Source organism: Patagioenas fasciata, chromosome 1 (genome assembly GCF_037038585.1).
Source record: "Patagioenas fasciata isolate bPatFas1 chromosome 1, bPatFas1.hap1, whole genome shotgun sequence".
Lineage (NCBI taxonomy): Eukaryota > Metazoa > Chordata > Aves > Columbiformes > Columbidae > Patagioenas > Patagioenas fasciata.
Window position 1 is genome coordinate 159857154 of NC_092520.1, and position 16476 is coordinate 159873629.

General features: G+C 39.5%; 1 protein-coding gene across 1 annotated transcript in view; it reads left to right on the plus strand.

Moving 5' to 3' along the window:
* Nucleotides 1-363: 363 nt before the first annotated feature.
* Nucleotides 364-16476, plus strand: part of TBC1D15 (TBC1 domain family member 15) — a 33924-nt gene continuing 17811 nt past the window's right edge. The window contains exons 1-6 of the mRNA XM_065848019.2: nt 364-471; nt 7628-7726; nt 7972-8046; nt 8789-8927; nt 10491-10701; nt 15933-16035. Coding sequence (XP_065704091.1) covers nt 448-471; nt 7628-7726; nt 7972-8046; nt 8789-8927; nt 10491-10701; nt 15933-16035 — 651 coding nt within the window. The 5' untranslated portion in view covers nt 364-447. The remainder of the gene's footprint in view (nt 472-7627; nt 7727-7971; nt 8047-8788; nt 8928-10490; nt 10702-15932; nt 16036-16476) is intronic.

The window sequence follows — 16476 nt, forward strand, 5'->3', positions numbered from 1 at the left end:
TGCTCCACTCCCTTGATCATCTTTGTTGCCCTGCGCTGGACTCTCTCCGGCAGTTCCCTGTTCTTCTTGAACGGAGGAGCCCACAACTGGACGCAATATATTTTTCTATTTTTTTTTTTCCTATTTAAGCAATAAATCGCCATTTTCTCCTCTTTCCCGGCGCCCCCTGACGAACCACGGCTGCCGCCGCCCTCGGGCGCCCCCGCGCGGCGTGGGCGGGGCTCCCCGCCTGGCCCCGCCGCCGTTGCCGGAGCCCCGCCCTCCAGCTGGGCCCGGTCGTTCCGCGCGGCGCCGTCGCGCCTTTCCCTAGCCAGCGCGGCGGGGGCGTCTCTGCTCGAGTGCGCTTGCGCCGCCTACGCTGCCGCGGAGGGGCTGACGGGGGTTGTTGTGGGGCGGCGGGGGAAGCACGTGAAGAGCGCAACGTCATCATAAACACTCGTAGGCAACATGGCGGCGCCTCCGAGCGGCAAGGTAACGGGGGCGGGCTGGGCCAGGGTCCTGCGCGGGCGACGGTGGCTGCCGGCGTCTCCCCTCGGGGTCCCCGATGTGTCCGGCGCTGGGGTCGGCGGGAGCCGCAGGAAGGGGCGGGCGGGCGGCCCCTTGTGTGGCCGTGTGGGGACTTCTCCCTGTGGTGCGCGGGTGCGGGGTCTCCTCATAGGGCCGCGGGACCCGGGCCCACCCCTCCGGGCAGGGGCCGCGCAGCCCTCGGGCGGACCTGGCGCTGGCAGGAGGTCACGGGCCCTCTGCGCCGCCGTGCGCGGGAGGGTCGCGGCCGGCGGCTGGAACGCGGGCCCTGCCTGGGGCGGGTGCGGCGGCCACAGCGCAGCGCCTCCCGCCCGGCCCGGCCGCCTCCCGCGCCGCCCCTGCTCGCCTCCGGGCTGCGCGGAAAACCGGTCGCGGTGTACGAGGAGGCCGCTCTTTGCCGGAGGCAGACAGCCCCGGGCCCGGGTGTTGGTATCCGCAGAGCAGGCTCGGAGGCTGAGCTGGAGGAACGAGACTCGTCCCGTCTACGTGGCCGCGTGTCCCCGAGGTGCCCGGAGACGTCAGTGGGATTTTTCCCGGCCTGGGCGCTGGTAGCGTAAGGGTAGCAGCCCCGGGGTGGGTATAAAGCCCTGTCAGTCGGATAATTTGGTAATGTAAAGATTTTTGCATGCCACCTGTCCTTGTCGAGTGTAATTGAATGAAATAGAAGAGCTCTACGAGAATTCAAATGCATGTCCTGGTTTGAGGTCACAGAAGAGAAGTCTCTGCCTCTCTCTACCCCCACAAACAGATCTGAATTGTGTCCATGTGATTTTACGGTAGAAACATTTCTATTCTGTCACTCTGTCCTCTAAAAGTGTTACTTTGCTATGCCGAGCTCCTGAGCACATGGATCCTTTAGAATTTCACATCTCAGTGCTTGACTGTATATGGCCAGGATTAGAGTGTGGTAGTCTTTGATTTCACTTTTCCAGCATATGGCAGCAAATGATTATTTCAACTCATGCTGATTTATGTGTAAACGAACATATGCGATTAGCCATGTCTGTGCTTCTTAGAGGGTGCTGAGGAGTGTGTTTAGATAGCAGGAAAATTCAGTAGAGATCTTGCTTGTGTCAGTTTACTATATCCATTTCGACCAGAACTGGTGGAACAGGCAGTTTGTTCAGCTGGAGTTGTTACAACTTAAAACTGATGTTCTTTATTGTTGTTAGGTGCTATAAATGTGAAGATAAGCATACTGCCCTCCCAACTGTTTCTAGCTGTGCACATCCAGTTTTTATGTATACAGAGAAAAGTTACTCTTTTGGTTTTGTCCATCTTAAGCTCAGTATAGCAGTTCATTGGATGATGGTAAATATTTTAATTTTGCGGCTTTTTTTTTTTCACACAGGTTTTTATCGGGATCTTCTTTGGGAAGTTTTTCCTGAAAGCAGCTATAGTATTGAAATTTATATGAGATGTTAAAGCTGTTGTAGATTAGTTTTTTGTAAATTTGCTATGTATTTGTTTTTCCTTTAAAAAGAAGCCTGTTTGCCTGACACTAGATCTTTAAGACATTGCGAAACTCTGGTTCAGTTATTCCACGTCCACAATACTAATGCAACTTGTTAATACAGCTTCTAATTCAGTAACATTCTTTGCTGTGTCTCTTTTGATGCAGAGAAAAGATGACAGTTGTGTTTTCTCAGACTTCATGAAGTAGCTGGGCTATTTTGAAGTTTCACTGCTCTGGGTAGGAGCAGTTCCATCCCATCCTCCTCTAGATCTACCCACCTGTGTGTTGCACTTCTGCTTGCTTGGATACTGTACTCATATGATCTTTCAGTGGTTTGATTTAGCAAGCTGAAGTAATGCATAAACCCGTGTGTGCTGATTTTTGGCTGAGTTGGTTTTCTGTTGGTCCAGAGAGCACATTGGATCACAAATTATTCCTTTGGGTGGCAGCAAGATTTTAGACAGGCTCACAAGCTGCTGAAACTTCACTCCAGGTGGAGTAAACACAGTGTAAGCTGGTACAGACCCAACATTCTCACATAAAGCATTTTGCACTTTGGTGTGTTTCCAAGCTATGAGTGTCCTAAATTAATTACACTTTTCCTTCTGCCTGTGCAGTGCTGTGATGAAGTGTTTGAGTTGGTAGATTTCTAAAGGAGTAGTAGGCATTAGTTTGTGAAGTGCTTTAGGCTCATTTGGCAGATCTTATCACATAAAAGTAATGTGTTTTAATGTGCATGTTGTTTTCTGCAAAATACTACACAACATAATTCCCATGGAATTCACATAGTAATCTATTAAGCAAATGGGGTAGCCTGCATTATCTCAGCTTTCATTTAATCTTGTTTCAGCAAACCGTATAAGGTTGTGGTTTCTGTTATAGTAGTACTTTACTTGGTTTTTTTGTCCTTTTTTTTTTGTCTCTCACTGTTTCATGTCTCAGAAGGTTTTTCTCAGTGGTTTTCTCTATATGGTTAACTTAGTTCTGGAAAACTTAAGTTAATGATGTTGAGTTCTGGAGTCATGACTCATTCTTTATTAATGACCATCTACACTAGAACAGTGTGAGCTTCAGTTTTTTGCCCTTCCTCAGAATTGCCAGTTTTTTCCACGGGTAACTTGGCAGTAACATCTTTTGTTTTCAGTGTGATTGGCTTTGTGCGTGAAAACAGGTATATTTTCTCACTTTTTGTTGCTTGGCAAGTAGTAGTTTGCTTTCCTTATTTCGGAGAACCGCTTCTGGACTCACCCTTATAACAGAAAACTCTGTTAGAAAATGAAGTAAAAAGTTGTGTATGGGGAGAAGCACAACTTCAATTTTAGTTCGTTGTTGCATAGGTTATTATTACAGCTGATCTAAAGACAGTAACAATTTTTGGTTTATGCTCTTGGAGTTCAGAATGTCTCCAGCACATGGGCTGTTAGATCTTTCTCATATTACCAATTGGCACATGTGCTGTCAGAGAAGTTATTTTTCACTTGCCTGTGCCCTTGCTCTTGAAGTTAAAGCTTCAGAGCTTTAGCTGTCCAAATGTCTGAGCTTCAGTTCAAAGCCCAGATGTTTGGCTAGTTCAGCAACTAGAAGCATTTGAGTAGCACAGTAGCTACTGCTAAACAATGTTGTAAATGCTGTAGTGTTGTGGGTTGGGGTGTGTGTGTGCTGTTATTTAGTAGCCAGCATGAGAAGAAATTTAAAACATGGTCTGTTAAAATTAGTTTTGCATCTTTCAGGTAGTTTGTTGGCACGGATAGAGAGGATTTTTTAGATGTGTATGTATTCTGTGGTGCAGGCAGTGTTCTGCTGCATTTTCTACTAGTTAAATTAGGGGGGAACAGAGACTCCTATGCTATGCATTGTCATGCAATTTTATTAAGCACTTGGTTTAGAGTCTTCATTATAACTTTTTCAACCTTTATCATTTACTACATACAGAATCTTAATTTTTTGTGAGCATATTGTACTTTATAGGTTTTCTTTGTGAACAGAAGCCTTTACCTAGCTTTGCCTCTTTTGAACTTAGTTGAGGTTTCATTATGCTCAAATGTAAAGCAGTTCACTGATAATTCTGAAATTTCTGTATATTTTTTCTGTTCTCTATACATTAAGGATTTCTCTTGCAGAGATGTTCACAGTAGAAACTGTGTTACCACCTCAAGCTCTTACTCTCAGTACCCTGAATAGACTTGTATTTTCACTGATAACGCACTGTTGTGTAAGTAGCAGAAGTACTTTGTGGTTCAAGAAATCTTCGGTAGACCTAAGGTGGAATTTGAAAACCTTACTGTTGTCAAGCAGGAAACATTTCTTATGATATGTGGTTTTTGATGTTGCAAGCATTCTCATTCTTGTCACAACATGAACAATATTTATGAATCTTCCCTGCCGGCATCCTGCTTAGAAACTTCATGTTTGTGAGACTTTTACTCTTTTAAGACTAGCAGGGGATGAAATTGCACTGTTTTAAGAAAGGTTGAGCCATAGACTCAGCAAATAAAACTTATATAAGGGTATGCCTTTATATTTTTACTAAAATTCAAATGCCATGAGTTGTAGGATATTGTCTGTGGAGCAGAATATCACATTAGTCAAGTTGTTTTAGCTTGATACTTTGCAGAGCATTTGGATATGCTGGTACCTGGTCATTGAATGCAGACTACAGATGTAGCAGGCATTTTGATGTGCTCAGTGACAGTTTGGCAGTGGATGTGTGAATAAGCTCTGGAGGAACCTCAGCTATTCAAAAGAATAAGGTAGAAATTAAAGCAACATCATGCAGATTTTTTAAGTTGAGTTATATTTCTTCTAATTTAAAGCACAGCTCTAAACTACGATACTTTCTGTAGAGCGTGTAAGCTCTCTCAGAACAACCATTACCTAAATTGAATTTATTTTGTTGGTCTGTAGTTGTTTCCTGACTGTGTTTAATCTTTTGTTCTGCTTACGTTCTGTGAGGATCTGAAAACAAAGTGTTGTACAGCTGCTCTACCTGTTGTTAATGTTTGCAGACAGACCCAGTTCTCCTTAATTTGTAGTCTGTGGAGTATTCCAGCTTTCTTACTTGGCCCCTTTCTTTTGAGCATGGCTGCTTGGTTCTTCAACCGTTGAATCCACAGTGATGTTTTTTACCTGATTTTCTAATATGATGCAGAAATTAAGTAACTGCTATTGAAAAGTTGTTAAAATCAGGCTTTGCACAGTGCCATAATTACTTAATGACCCCAGAGCAGTGGCTAATTCACTGTGTAAGTGCTGCATCTGTCATGAGAAGCTGGATGGCATCTTGGCAGATGATGCTGGCTGCAAGCTGTGCTCTCTGGCGGGAGAGCGAGTTTGGTAGGAACACAGGGAGAGAGTATGAAGTGTCTAAAAGATGGGGCTAGCTAACTAGCTGAGAGAGTTGCAGTGCTTCTCCATTCTCTTACATAGCCTGTGTTTGGCAAGTGGTTGGTGTGTGATAGAGGTAAGAGCAAGAGTATAAGGTATCAACGATCAGTGCACATGACATCAGCTAGTACTTAATTGCCCAGCACAGGCGGGGTGGAAAATATGTGGGTGAGGAGTGCAGGACCACCTCGTTCCGCGATAGTGCTGGATCCTAGCTGACTGTTTTGTTGCCTGTTCCTCATTGTCATTGGGTGCAGTGTTGTCATCTTTCACGAGCTGGTAGCACAGGACAGTAAATTGTGATTGTTGATGTGGTATGCTGACCGCCTTCTACTCATGTATGTCCTTGGCAATAAAAATCTACAAATATTACCTGTCAAGTGCTCATTATAAGCAGCATAATAAACTGGAGATATGAATTGTCCATACTGTGTCCTTATAGTATGAGGAGTGATACTGTTTATTTATCAGAAGATGTTAGTGGGACTTCAGAACATTATTTTCTGTGGAACATGGAATATAAATACTTGAACAATTTTCCAGAACCCTAACTAGCATATGCCATGACATGTAAATGGAGCCTACATCCTGCTCTCTTTTTTCTTCTTTTCTTTTTTTTTTTTTAAATAGTATTTCCCTGTTTTTACAGACTCTCTGTGAGTATATGAGATGGAATAGCTGTGGTCTGTGTGCAGCACAGTGTTTTTAATGACTGATGAGAATGAATTGTGAATTTGCCTTTGACTTCTGTGGTGCCTATGGAAAAACAACCCCAACAGGTCAAGGTGGCTTAGCAGGATTTGGAAACTTTTGCATCAGTTTTTAGCTTTTGGCAGGATTCTGAATCAACTAGGCAACAGATCTACTTTTCCTTCTGTACAACTGGAAAAATAAATGTGGTGTAAGTCATGCTTGCAGACTACAAGCGTGGACTTGCTTGACAAGCAGGAAAGGCCTATGAGCATAAGCCTCTCAGGTACATGTTATTTCAAACTTGAAATTTTGAGATGACTAACCATTGATACTTAAATCATGCAAACTTATTTTTTCCCCTACTTTCTCCATAATTTCTTTATAGAAAAAAAATTGTCAACTGAGTGCTTTTACAGTGATAAGTTTCCTTAGGTAGTCATGCTTGTGATTTGAAGCATTTGAGAAACTGAAGGATACCATAGGTGGATAAATCTGGAAACTGATTTGCATAGAACTAGCTTTAAGCTAGTAAGACATCTGAAAACCTTTGAGTAATTCTGATATATGTACACCTACAAGGCAGAATGAAAATTTGTTTGAAATTAAGTAATTTTCAAAGTTGTTTAGCTCCTGTCACATTATGTCTTCATTTGCTTTGGTTATGTTGGTCTGTGCTTTTGACAAACAGTTTTCTATGCTTTTTTTCCTCAGTATTTTTGTTATGGGACCAGCAGGGTCTGGTTTTCATGTGCGTAATAATGTTTAAACCTGAACATGCGCCTCAGTGGAGAGTTCAGCAGATATAGGTATAGAAGAAAATAGAACTACCATTATTTAAATATGTAGTTAGGCCTTTCATGGCTGGACAACTTTTTTGGCCTCAAGCATCTAAGCAACATATACTGCTTTTCTTCCTTGGGGTTCTGTTTCTATGACCAGTCAGTTGACTGTGCAGAGCTATTCTCCAGACTTCTGAGCGTTTTCTTGCTTGTTGAAGGATGGGGCAGGGAGCTGGAAGTTATGAAGAACAAGGCTGAATTTTTCAATTGCATGACAGCTGTGGCAGTGTCTACTCCTATAAGCCTCTTTCATCTGACTGTCACATATTCTACCTCTGAAGTGGAACTTTTGCCATTAACCCTGAGTGTAGGTTTGGACCATTATTTAATGTAAGGCTGCAATTTTTTTCTGTGAAGTTCATCTTTTGTACACTAGACTGTCCATTTGTAACATAAATTAAGGTTATAATTTCAACATGCTTAAATGTTAAGTGGGAGGGAAAGGCAGGCTGTGTAAGAAAGACTTACACAGGATTTCCATATGAACCTCTGCTGCTGATTTAAAAATACTAGGTATTGAATGCATTTTTAGTTGTTTACTTGCAAAGGAATAATTGTTGCAGTATTGCTTAGAGTAAATTTAACAAGTTAAATTTGCTATTGTTTCACCCCTAAGAAGGTAGAAGTGTTCAATTCAGCTTATATAGATGAGTCAAAATGATAATGAGTACCACAAGCGGAGAGAAACAATTTTAAAATTGTGTTTATTTCATTACCTGCATTGTTACAGGTTATATACGAGCAAGAAGGAGTTTTTATTCATTCGTCCTGTGGAAAAAATGATGACCAGGACAGCTTAATATCGGGAATACTACGTGTCATAGAAAAGGTACTTGCATAACACAGTTATGGAAACTTTGGGGTTTTTTTGGTGAAGTGTGTAATGTGTTTGGCTAATCTTATATGTCTTTAAGGATAGGATTTCATAAATGAATAAACATCACATAATGTTCAATATAGTCCGCATAATTTTTATATATGTATGTAAGTTGTCCCATAATTATACCATGATTAAATAAGAGTATGTACTTTGTTGTGTAGTACTGAATTTTGTTATGATTGTTTGTGTTGTAGGAAAATGAAGTAATAGTAGACTGGAGACCGCTGGATGATACTTTGGATACATCTAATATCCTCTGTGCTGGAAAGGTATGTTAGTTATCAGTGTTCTTCATGCTGTTTCTCCAGAGATTTTATTTTTTAAGTTATGTGTAGATGATCTCATAACTGGAAGCAAAATCTATTTATGTGATTGTCATGGGTATTAATAGCTACATGTAGGAATCATATTTGTGGACTGCAGCCCAGTTCACATTATTGGGATACATGTGTAGGTGTCTGTATTTAGTTTTTACTTAGTTCATATATAAAATAGAAGGGGACTATCTGCATGAACAGTGAAGACCAAATGAGTGTATCTCAGTCATTGGTCCCCTTGCATATACTATGTTGTAGTCTGGTGATTCAATCTCTATAATTAGACTCAAAACAGAGAGGTACTGTTCTAATGCAAGATAAAAATAGAAGTCTTTGGAGGTTCCAAGATCCAGTGATATATGGTATTTAAGCAGTATTAAGAGGATGTGACTGAAGAAGAAGGATTTTATTTTTACGTTGAAATAAAAAGTTTATTATGTTGATAGAATCTGCAAGAGAGGCTAGGATCTTTTAGTACTGTGTTGAAGTTATTAAGTGAAACCTCTTTTCTTAGTCTCAGTCATAACTCCAAATTTCCTATGTTGAACTGTACCATGGTTCTTAGGATTTTAATCCTACAAATTCTTTTGATCTGTGAAAATGAAGATACTTATTCTTCTTGTTGAATCTGAGAAACTAGATCAATTTTCATGCCTTGTGGTTTTTTAATAGTAACTTTTTTTTTTCCCCTCAGGATTCCAGTTCTGTCGTGGAGTGGACTCAAACCCCTAAAGAAAAATGTTCCCGAGGAGCAGACCGTCCAAGCAGTTATGAAGCAGAATGGGACATGGTCACCACAGTCTCTTTTAAAAAGAAACCTCATTCAAATGGAGGTACTTAAAAATAAGTGTGGTGGGTTTTTCTTGTTTTGTTTTTGTTATGGTAACTTGTAACTGAAGAATTGCCTGTTATATACAGTGAAATCGATTTTATTAGAAATTTAAAAGCTGGGAGTCGTTTGTGGTAAGAGGTGAATCTCTGTGGAAAAAAAATAACAATGGAGTAGTTCTCTGCCTGCAATCTATTTTTCTTTAAATTGCTAGAGAATTGTATTGAAAATAAATGTTGTTTAACTCCTTGCTGTGATGATCATAGATGATGCAGCAGTTTAATCTGCATTGGGCTCTTGCATTCTTTCAAGCAAATGGAATTTTAACTAGATGTCATGTTAGAAAGAAAATGAAAAAATAAGTGGCTTACTACTGAAATGCCTTTCCGTGCTGCAACAGCAGGGGGAGATGAAGTGTACAGTTATGTGGAACATGGATCTTTTTTCTATGGTCTGTTTTACTTTGGCAAAGTAATTTTCTAGCTATGTCATTTTTGGTACAGTCTCTCAGTAGATATGTTGTTAAAAAAAAAGTGGGGGAGAAAGGACAGTGATTCTCAAGTAATCTCTCTTCTCCAATTCTCCCATAGTATTTTTCTTTATAATGCTTGTTTTCTGTGTATTATTTCTCAGGCTGTAACTGAGGACCATTGTACTTGTTTCATCATATCAGTCATGGTTTTAAATGTTATCTATATCATGTATGAGTGCGGGGTTTGGAGTTAAGGTTATGAATGTTTTTGGACAATGCACAGTCCCTGCTCCTAGAATACTGTGTTTGAGAGGAGCTTTCACTACAAGCGTGATATAAAGCTAAAACCAGCATCTCGGGGAGGTACAGGATGGTTTATTACATTACTGGTTTGTATTGATTTTTCATCCAATCAGTCCAAGTCAGCAACGCTCACTGACACTCAGTGAGCAGTGACTGCTGCTGACTTGGATTATGCTCCTTGCCACTTCTTGTATATTTCCAGTTGCTGTAATTTGATGGGAGCAGGCCAGGGGATGTGCCAGATTCCTTCTGGCAATTTTGTGTCCTCTGGTAGAGTAAAATTTGAATGTATACAGTCTTGTGCAGAGTGTGTATGTGCTTGCACAGTATGGGAGGGAGGCTGCATGGGGAGATTTTCAAATTTTTCTCCCTTTGGTAACAGTGTTACAACATATGGCTAATACTGTATGCAATATATAGCATACAGTATTGTAATGTATATTGTGTTTAGTTTGAGTAAGTAGTAATCCCACAAGTATCTCCATCAGATATTAGTCTTGCTGCTGGAATTTGATACAGCAGTAGGCACAGCTTTAGGGGAGCAGTCGGATGGACTTCGTCATTATTTTAGAAGTCTGCAGAAGACAAGGAAACACAAAGAGAAATCCAGGAATAGCAATTACAGTAGTTGTGGTACGCATTTGGTTATTGGAACCATTGCTGAGTTTTGTGGTTTCGGTTTGTTTTTTTTTTTTTTTTTTTTTTTTTTTAGGAACAGTGACAGATATGATGTGTTTGTAATTGCTAACAGTAGAAGGCAAACTAAAATAATGTGGTAATTTTGTTTTTAAGATGCTACAACTCATGCAAATGGAGAAAGCAAGTGGTCGTTCCTGTTCAGTTTGACAGATCTGAAATCAATCAAACAAAACAAAGAAGGCATGGGATGGTCGTATTTGGTGTTCTGTCTGAAGGATGATGTGAAGCTTCCAGCTCTTCACTTTCATCATGGAGATAGCAAGCTATTGATTAAATGCCTTGAAAAGCATGTTGTGCTGAATGAGTAAGTATCAGACAACTCTTAGTTCTGGTTTAAAATATGGATTATTGGTGTATGTTCTTAATTCTGTAATTAATTTCAAATTAGTGCTTCCTGATGTATTTTCTCTTCCCTTTTTTATTAGTAGAATTAATTTTCCAGGTGACTGAAACAGTAATTTCACATACACATTTGGAATGTAGCCTGAAGTTTTAAAGTTGTTGGATGAATTTTTATGAACTAGTTTAGAATCTGTTGAAGTGTTACTAGCTCCATAATACAGCAGTAGCTCCCTCTAGTGAATACAGAAGCTTCTCATGAACAGGCAGTGTAAAGTTAAGTGCTTATTCATGAACTGCTTCTATTAAATGGGATGAGATCATTTAATTTGTGTGAAATATCTATGAATACTGACATCAGCGTGTAAGGTGACTTACAGTACTTTCAACTAAATGAATTTGTATATGGATGTTTTCCCTCAGAATTCTGTTCCCCTTTAATTTCTTGCTGTGAGGACTGTTTCACACTTGATCCTTACTATTCAAATCAACTTTCTGAATGTGAATATAGTCCCTGTCATGGTGTTAAATACTTGGCTTTTGTTGTGTATTTGTATTGTGTTACCTCCAAGTTTTTTTTCACTTGAATAAAAGGCTTTTTGATCAGCATAGCATAAATGCTCTCAGCAGGTAGACATAAATATAATTTAAGAAGACAACAGGGTAAATAAGAGTAGGCAGAGCATGAAGAAACAATGAGGTATAACAGGTGTAAGATCAGTGTAACAGATATTCTGTTTTTGAAAGTGTTTTGTTATCATCACTTGCAACATAATATTCTGGTGACAGATTTGAAGGCAAATATTGAAATGTCTGTGAAAATCCTTATAGGGGGCTCTTCTCACATTGGTAGCATCAGGTTAGAGTTGCCTTCAAAAAGTGTGGGGGGGCTGTTGGTGAGTAATACTGTTGGGCTGGAGAGCAAGCCAGAGGACATGAGGGCTCTCTGTTCATTGAACTGATTTGTGGAAGGCTTTGACAGTGTCAAAGTGTGATGTTGGAGTTGAAGGTAATCAGAAGGTGTCAACTGCTTGGAGAAGGTAACATGGTCAGTGTGAGTAGTTGGTGAGATAGTACTGGCTGTAGCATTGTATATGAGATTTTAAGGGGAAAATTCAAAAAGACTGAAAGAGGAGCTATTAGAGGGATGAGATAAAGGTGTAAGTAAGACTGCTGTAGGTTAGGAAATCCTGGATAACAACTTCATCCTAGATTTTTTTCTCTACATTCTCTACATTCCTTTTGAGTTCTTCCTCAAATCTCCTTTTGTTTTGTTTCCTAATTTCACAACTTCTGTAGGTGCAGGGGAGTGATGGTGTCATGGTGCCTCTCTCTCCTTCCCCACAAGGAAATTGTTCCTTTTTGAGCATAGTGCTCTCTGTTTACTTACTTGTGGATGTGTTCTGACTAGTTGCTGGGGTGCTAGGGCAGGTTTTTGAGGCAACCTGTGTAGCAAACAGTGGAAAAACACCTGTATTGCATAATGAGTTGCTGAAAGCTTTATACTCGATGTGATCTGTAGCCTGTGTACCCTGTTTCCCCAAAAATAAGCCCTAGCATGATTTTTCAGGATTTTGAGGATGCTTGAAATATAAGCTTGACTCAAAATAAGTGCTAGTTACAGTTCATAAAAATATTTTACATAGTGTCCAGGCAGCTATATGTGTAAAAAAGGAAAATTAATTGGCAATAGAATGCAGCAGGACAGATAGACCAGGTGATGCAGACATTCTTGATGAACAGGACCAAATTTTAAGTAGGCCTAGTGAGTGCATTTGACCATGTAGCAAACTAGTTTACATTGACTAAACTTGTTCTTCTGATTAACTATCAACTAGAAACTCAAAATTTTAGATGAAGATTTTCTCTTTTGCCTTTATTCCAGCTAATCCATTTGAGGCTTTGAAAGAAGCTGCTTTTTAAAGTTGCCACTATTTAAAGAGCTTATTATTTGGATATTTTTACATGTGTATATACACACACATGTATATACATAAAAAGCAATAGCAACAGAAAAGTTGCTCATTAAAATATGTAGTACTGCAACTACAGATCTGTAGTTATATTTGCCTTAATTTTGGCAGAGTTCCATGTAGTTAATGTGGAGACACCTGGACTAAGCTAATTTTATATTTAATATTTTTTGCTCAAAGGCATAAAATATTTCCAAGAAGGTACTGCTCTGCTATGTAACAAATTTGTCTTTTCATACTCAGGAAGTTTTTTGATGATTTAACTTTATGGTTGAAAGTTTTTTGTGGTTTTTTTTTTTTTAATAAGAACCAGGAATCTAAACTAACATACCAGAATGCCTTAAACCATTTTATGATATCGAACACCTAAGCTCCCTTAAGTTGGACATCTAGGTTCTGTCCAGCACTTGGTTGTCAGTTTGTTACTGCACATAATGTTAGGCACTTTGTGTTACTAACAGACAGTATTTCCAGTTCTTTTGAGTCATAGGCTGCAAAAAATTCAACTCCACATTTCTATGTAAAATTATTGCTTATTGGCGAGTCACTGAATGAAAACAAAACAGGTAGTGATTTTGGTTCCTTTTTCAAACGCTGTCTTTTTCGGATAGCCTGTGGTGAGCGAAGAGGCGCTTAACATTCTTCCTTTATTTGACCCAGTGGATTCTTAGTTCTTGTCCTTTATAGCCTCTTGCGAGGTGGTGCAGACATTCTTCCTGAGACATTGCAAAGCAGTAGCTCTCAGGTGGAGAAGAAACTGTATGAAGAGAGGCAGTCATGTTCTCGTGTGTCTGTATTTAAAATAAGGCAGTGATGTAGGGTTTGTGTAGTCTGACCCAGCAGCTGTGCACTGCGGTGTCCAGGACTGCTTACCCCATGGAGTTCCCTGACGAAGGTAAGAAAGAGAAACTTGGGGTCATGTTGAAGCATTCGGGATGTGCTGAGCTGCTTATAATTGCCACCTCGAACAGTTCTAAGCATTGATGAATGCAACAGCAGATACTTTGGGAACTCTAAAACATAAAAGCTGAGGCAGCTATGGAAGTTAAATTTGAATGAAGCATTGAGCTGAGCAGGAACTTCCACTTAGAGTCCTCTCAGTTCTGCTTTTGGCACCAAATTATTTTCTGTGGTCTGGTCATGAGTTATGATGATTATTTTTTTAAGGAAAGAGAAAAGAACAAATATGCCACAGAAATTGTGGAAATAGCAGACTTCAGTCTCTATACATTTCTGTTGTTTCCTAATGGCTATTTATGCTTTAGTACATGATGTATCTAAGCTCACAACCTCTTTCAGGAAAACGTGTTTTCTCGGCTTTCTGTATACCATAAGCAAATACTTGGCAGCATAACTACTCGTTATCCCATCCTCTAGTTTATAATATATGGGATATTGAGGTTAAGGCAGAAAGCTTAGCATTTCTCTAAAATATCTTTCTGTCATAAATATTTTCTTACTCTATTCCTATTATCTCAAAAGTTTTTGCCCTTCTCTACTGCCCCTCTTTATAAAATGTGATGTCGTCGCTGAAATCAGTGTGTGTGAAGTGACTAAACTCGAACAAAATATTTGTAGTTTGTTGCTTTAAAGATGATGTGCTTCCTAGTTTGGCACCAGTCTAATATTGAGAAAAGACCATATGTGCAGCTGACACTTTCTAACTCTCGGTATTATGAGTAAGTGTTTAATAAAGCGTCTAGCTCACAAATTTGTTTTGAACATTACTCAAGTAGCTGTTGATACCCAACTGACTGTCCAGAGAGAATGTTTAATTAAAATGGGGATATGGTACAAAGTTTGTGTTCTCTTAGTTAAGGAAAACATAAAACATGACTCAGCCTTTGCCCCTGTGCTGCTTTTTTTGCAAAAGCCAGTTGAGCTTCATTAACTGTTGCTACCTCAGAACTATGATGGTGGTGTCTGGCTGTCTCAAAATGAGATCTCTTGTTGCATTTCATATCCGTTGGTGTTAACAGTGTCCTGTCCTATTGGAGAGATAAGGCTTATTAAAGTTCTTATCTTTGACTTTAATAACATGGTAGATGATGCAGGTACTAATAAAAATAAAAGTAATTATTCTTTTGAAGACTAGAAATTGTGGATATAAACTTTAGGAGAGAGCAGTAAGAAGTATTTTATAAATTTAAGTCTGTTTGGTCGGTTAGTCAGAAGGTAAAGTGCTTGGCTTTCCCCTGCCTGGCTACCAACTCTGAGGCTTGAATGTCAGCCTGGCTTCTGAGCTGCTCTCTCTTCTGTCATGTATTGAGCTGTAAATTGGTGATTCAGGAGCCAGTTAATGAACTGATGGGGTGTATGTGCTGGAGGAGTGGAGAAGATGTGATGCTTGGGATGGGGGTGAGAGTAAAAAAGCAGATTGAATACAAAGAGCAGCACAGTTCCACTGTCTTTGTTGTTATCGTTTTCATCTGCCTGTGCAGGCCTGCCAGAGAAGCAAATGTTAAATTGAGAACAAAAGTGTACAAATACAGTGAGTTAGGCCAACTTGGGTTTGTGGTCATTTAGCTTTTGGAGTCTACACAGAAATACATTTGCAGGGCTGTACTGAGAGGGTTCTGTTTCACAGTACAATGGCTGTGCTGTTTACAAGCTCCTATCGGTATGAATCTTTAGAATTAACCAATAGTCTTGGTTAGAAATTTGTTAACGTACTTTCGTACATTGAAAAGCAGTTTGTATTCCTTTATGTAGTGTTTTACAGGGTGCCTTAATGTAAGATTTACTAGGCGGTGGAAAGAATTCCTTGACTGTATATGGTGACACAGGTGCTTTTCACTTCCTCTTTTATATTAAACTCTGCTATGTATGTGTTGAAGCTGACCATGTCTCACTAAATTTTCTTTCTGTATCACATCCCTTATAAAATATAGAAAACTATAGTTGAAGAAAACTTTGTTTACATGTGGGTGACAAATATTCTCTTTCAGAGTAACATTTCTCAAAAGCATCATGATTTTTCAAAGGATGCAAGAGTACAATTCAGAATGAACATGATGATGACTAGTCTTGTGAAAAAGGAAAGTCCTGTTTTGTAGTGTGTTAGCTTGTGAACTTGTGCCAAGACCTAAGAGTGATCTTCCATCAAACCTGCTTTCTTTCCACAAAGCCTGAAATGGGACTTCAAAAAGCAGGAAATGTTCTAAAAACATTTTCAGGAAGAAGTAGTGGTACTCATAGAAACTGTTTTTTAATTTTATTGCAGATCTCCACAGGATAAACGAATACTTCTTGTGAATTCTCAGAACAAGTCTCTGTCTCAGTCTTTTGAAAATCTCTTTGATGAACCATCATATGGCTTATTACAAGTATGCGTTATCTTTGACTTCTTTATTCTGAAGATATTTATTAAAGACTCCACCCTACCATGTCACACAAATATTCCCTGAATCATTGCCATTGTAGGAACATTGATTGTATCCTAAAACAAATGTTTGCTTATAAGTTGTTTTCTATGTTATAATAGCTTCTTAACTTCACTGTGGTACTATTTCAAACCTCTTCAATTTAATATTGTCTGTGATTTGGTATATTTGGGTACAGATAGCTTTAGACAGGGAAAGAAGGAAAAACTTAGGAGTTACCAAAACATATTAATAGGAATTTTCTAAATGTTCCTTGACTTATTTTCCTTGATATTTTCTGACAGCTTTGAAGGGATGCTATCAATACAGCAGCAAAGAGCACAATATTGCCTTAAAGAGGTCTTTTTTTTTTGTGTTAGAGCTGCTAATCATTTGGTGGGGTTT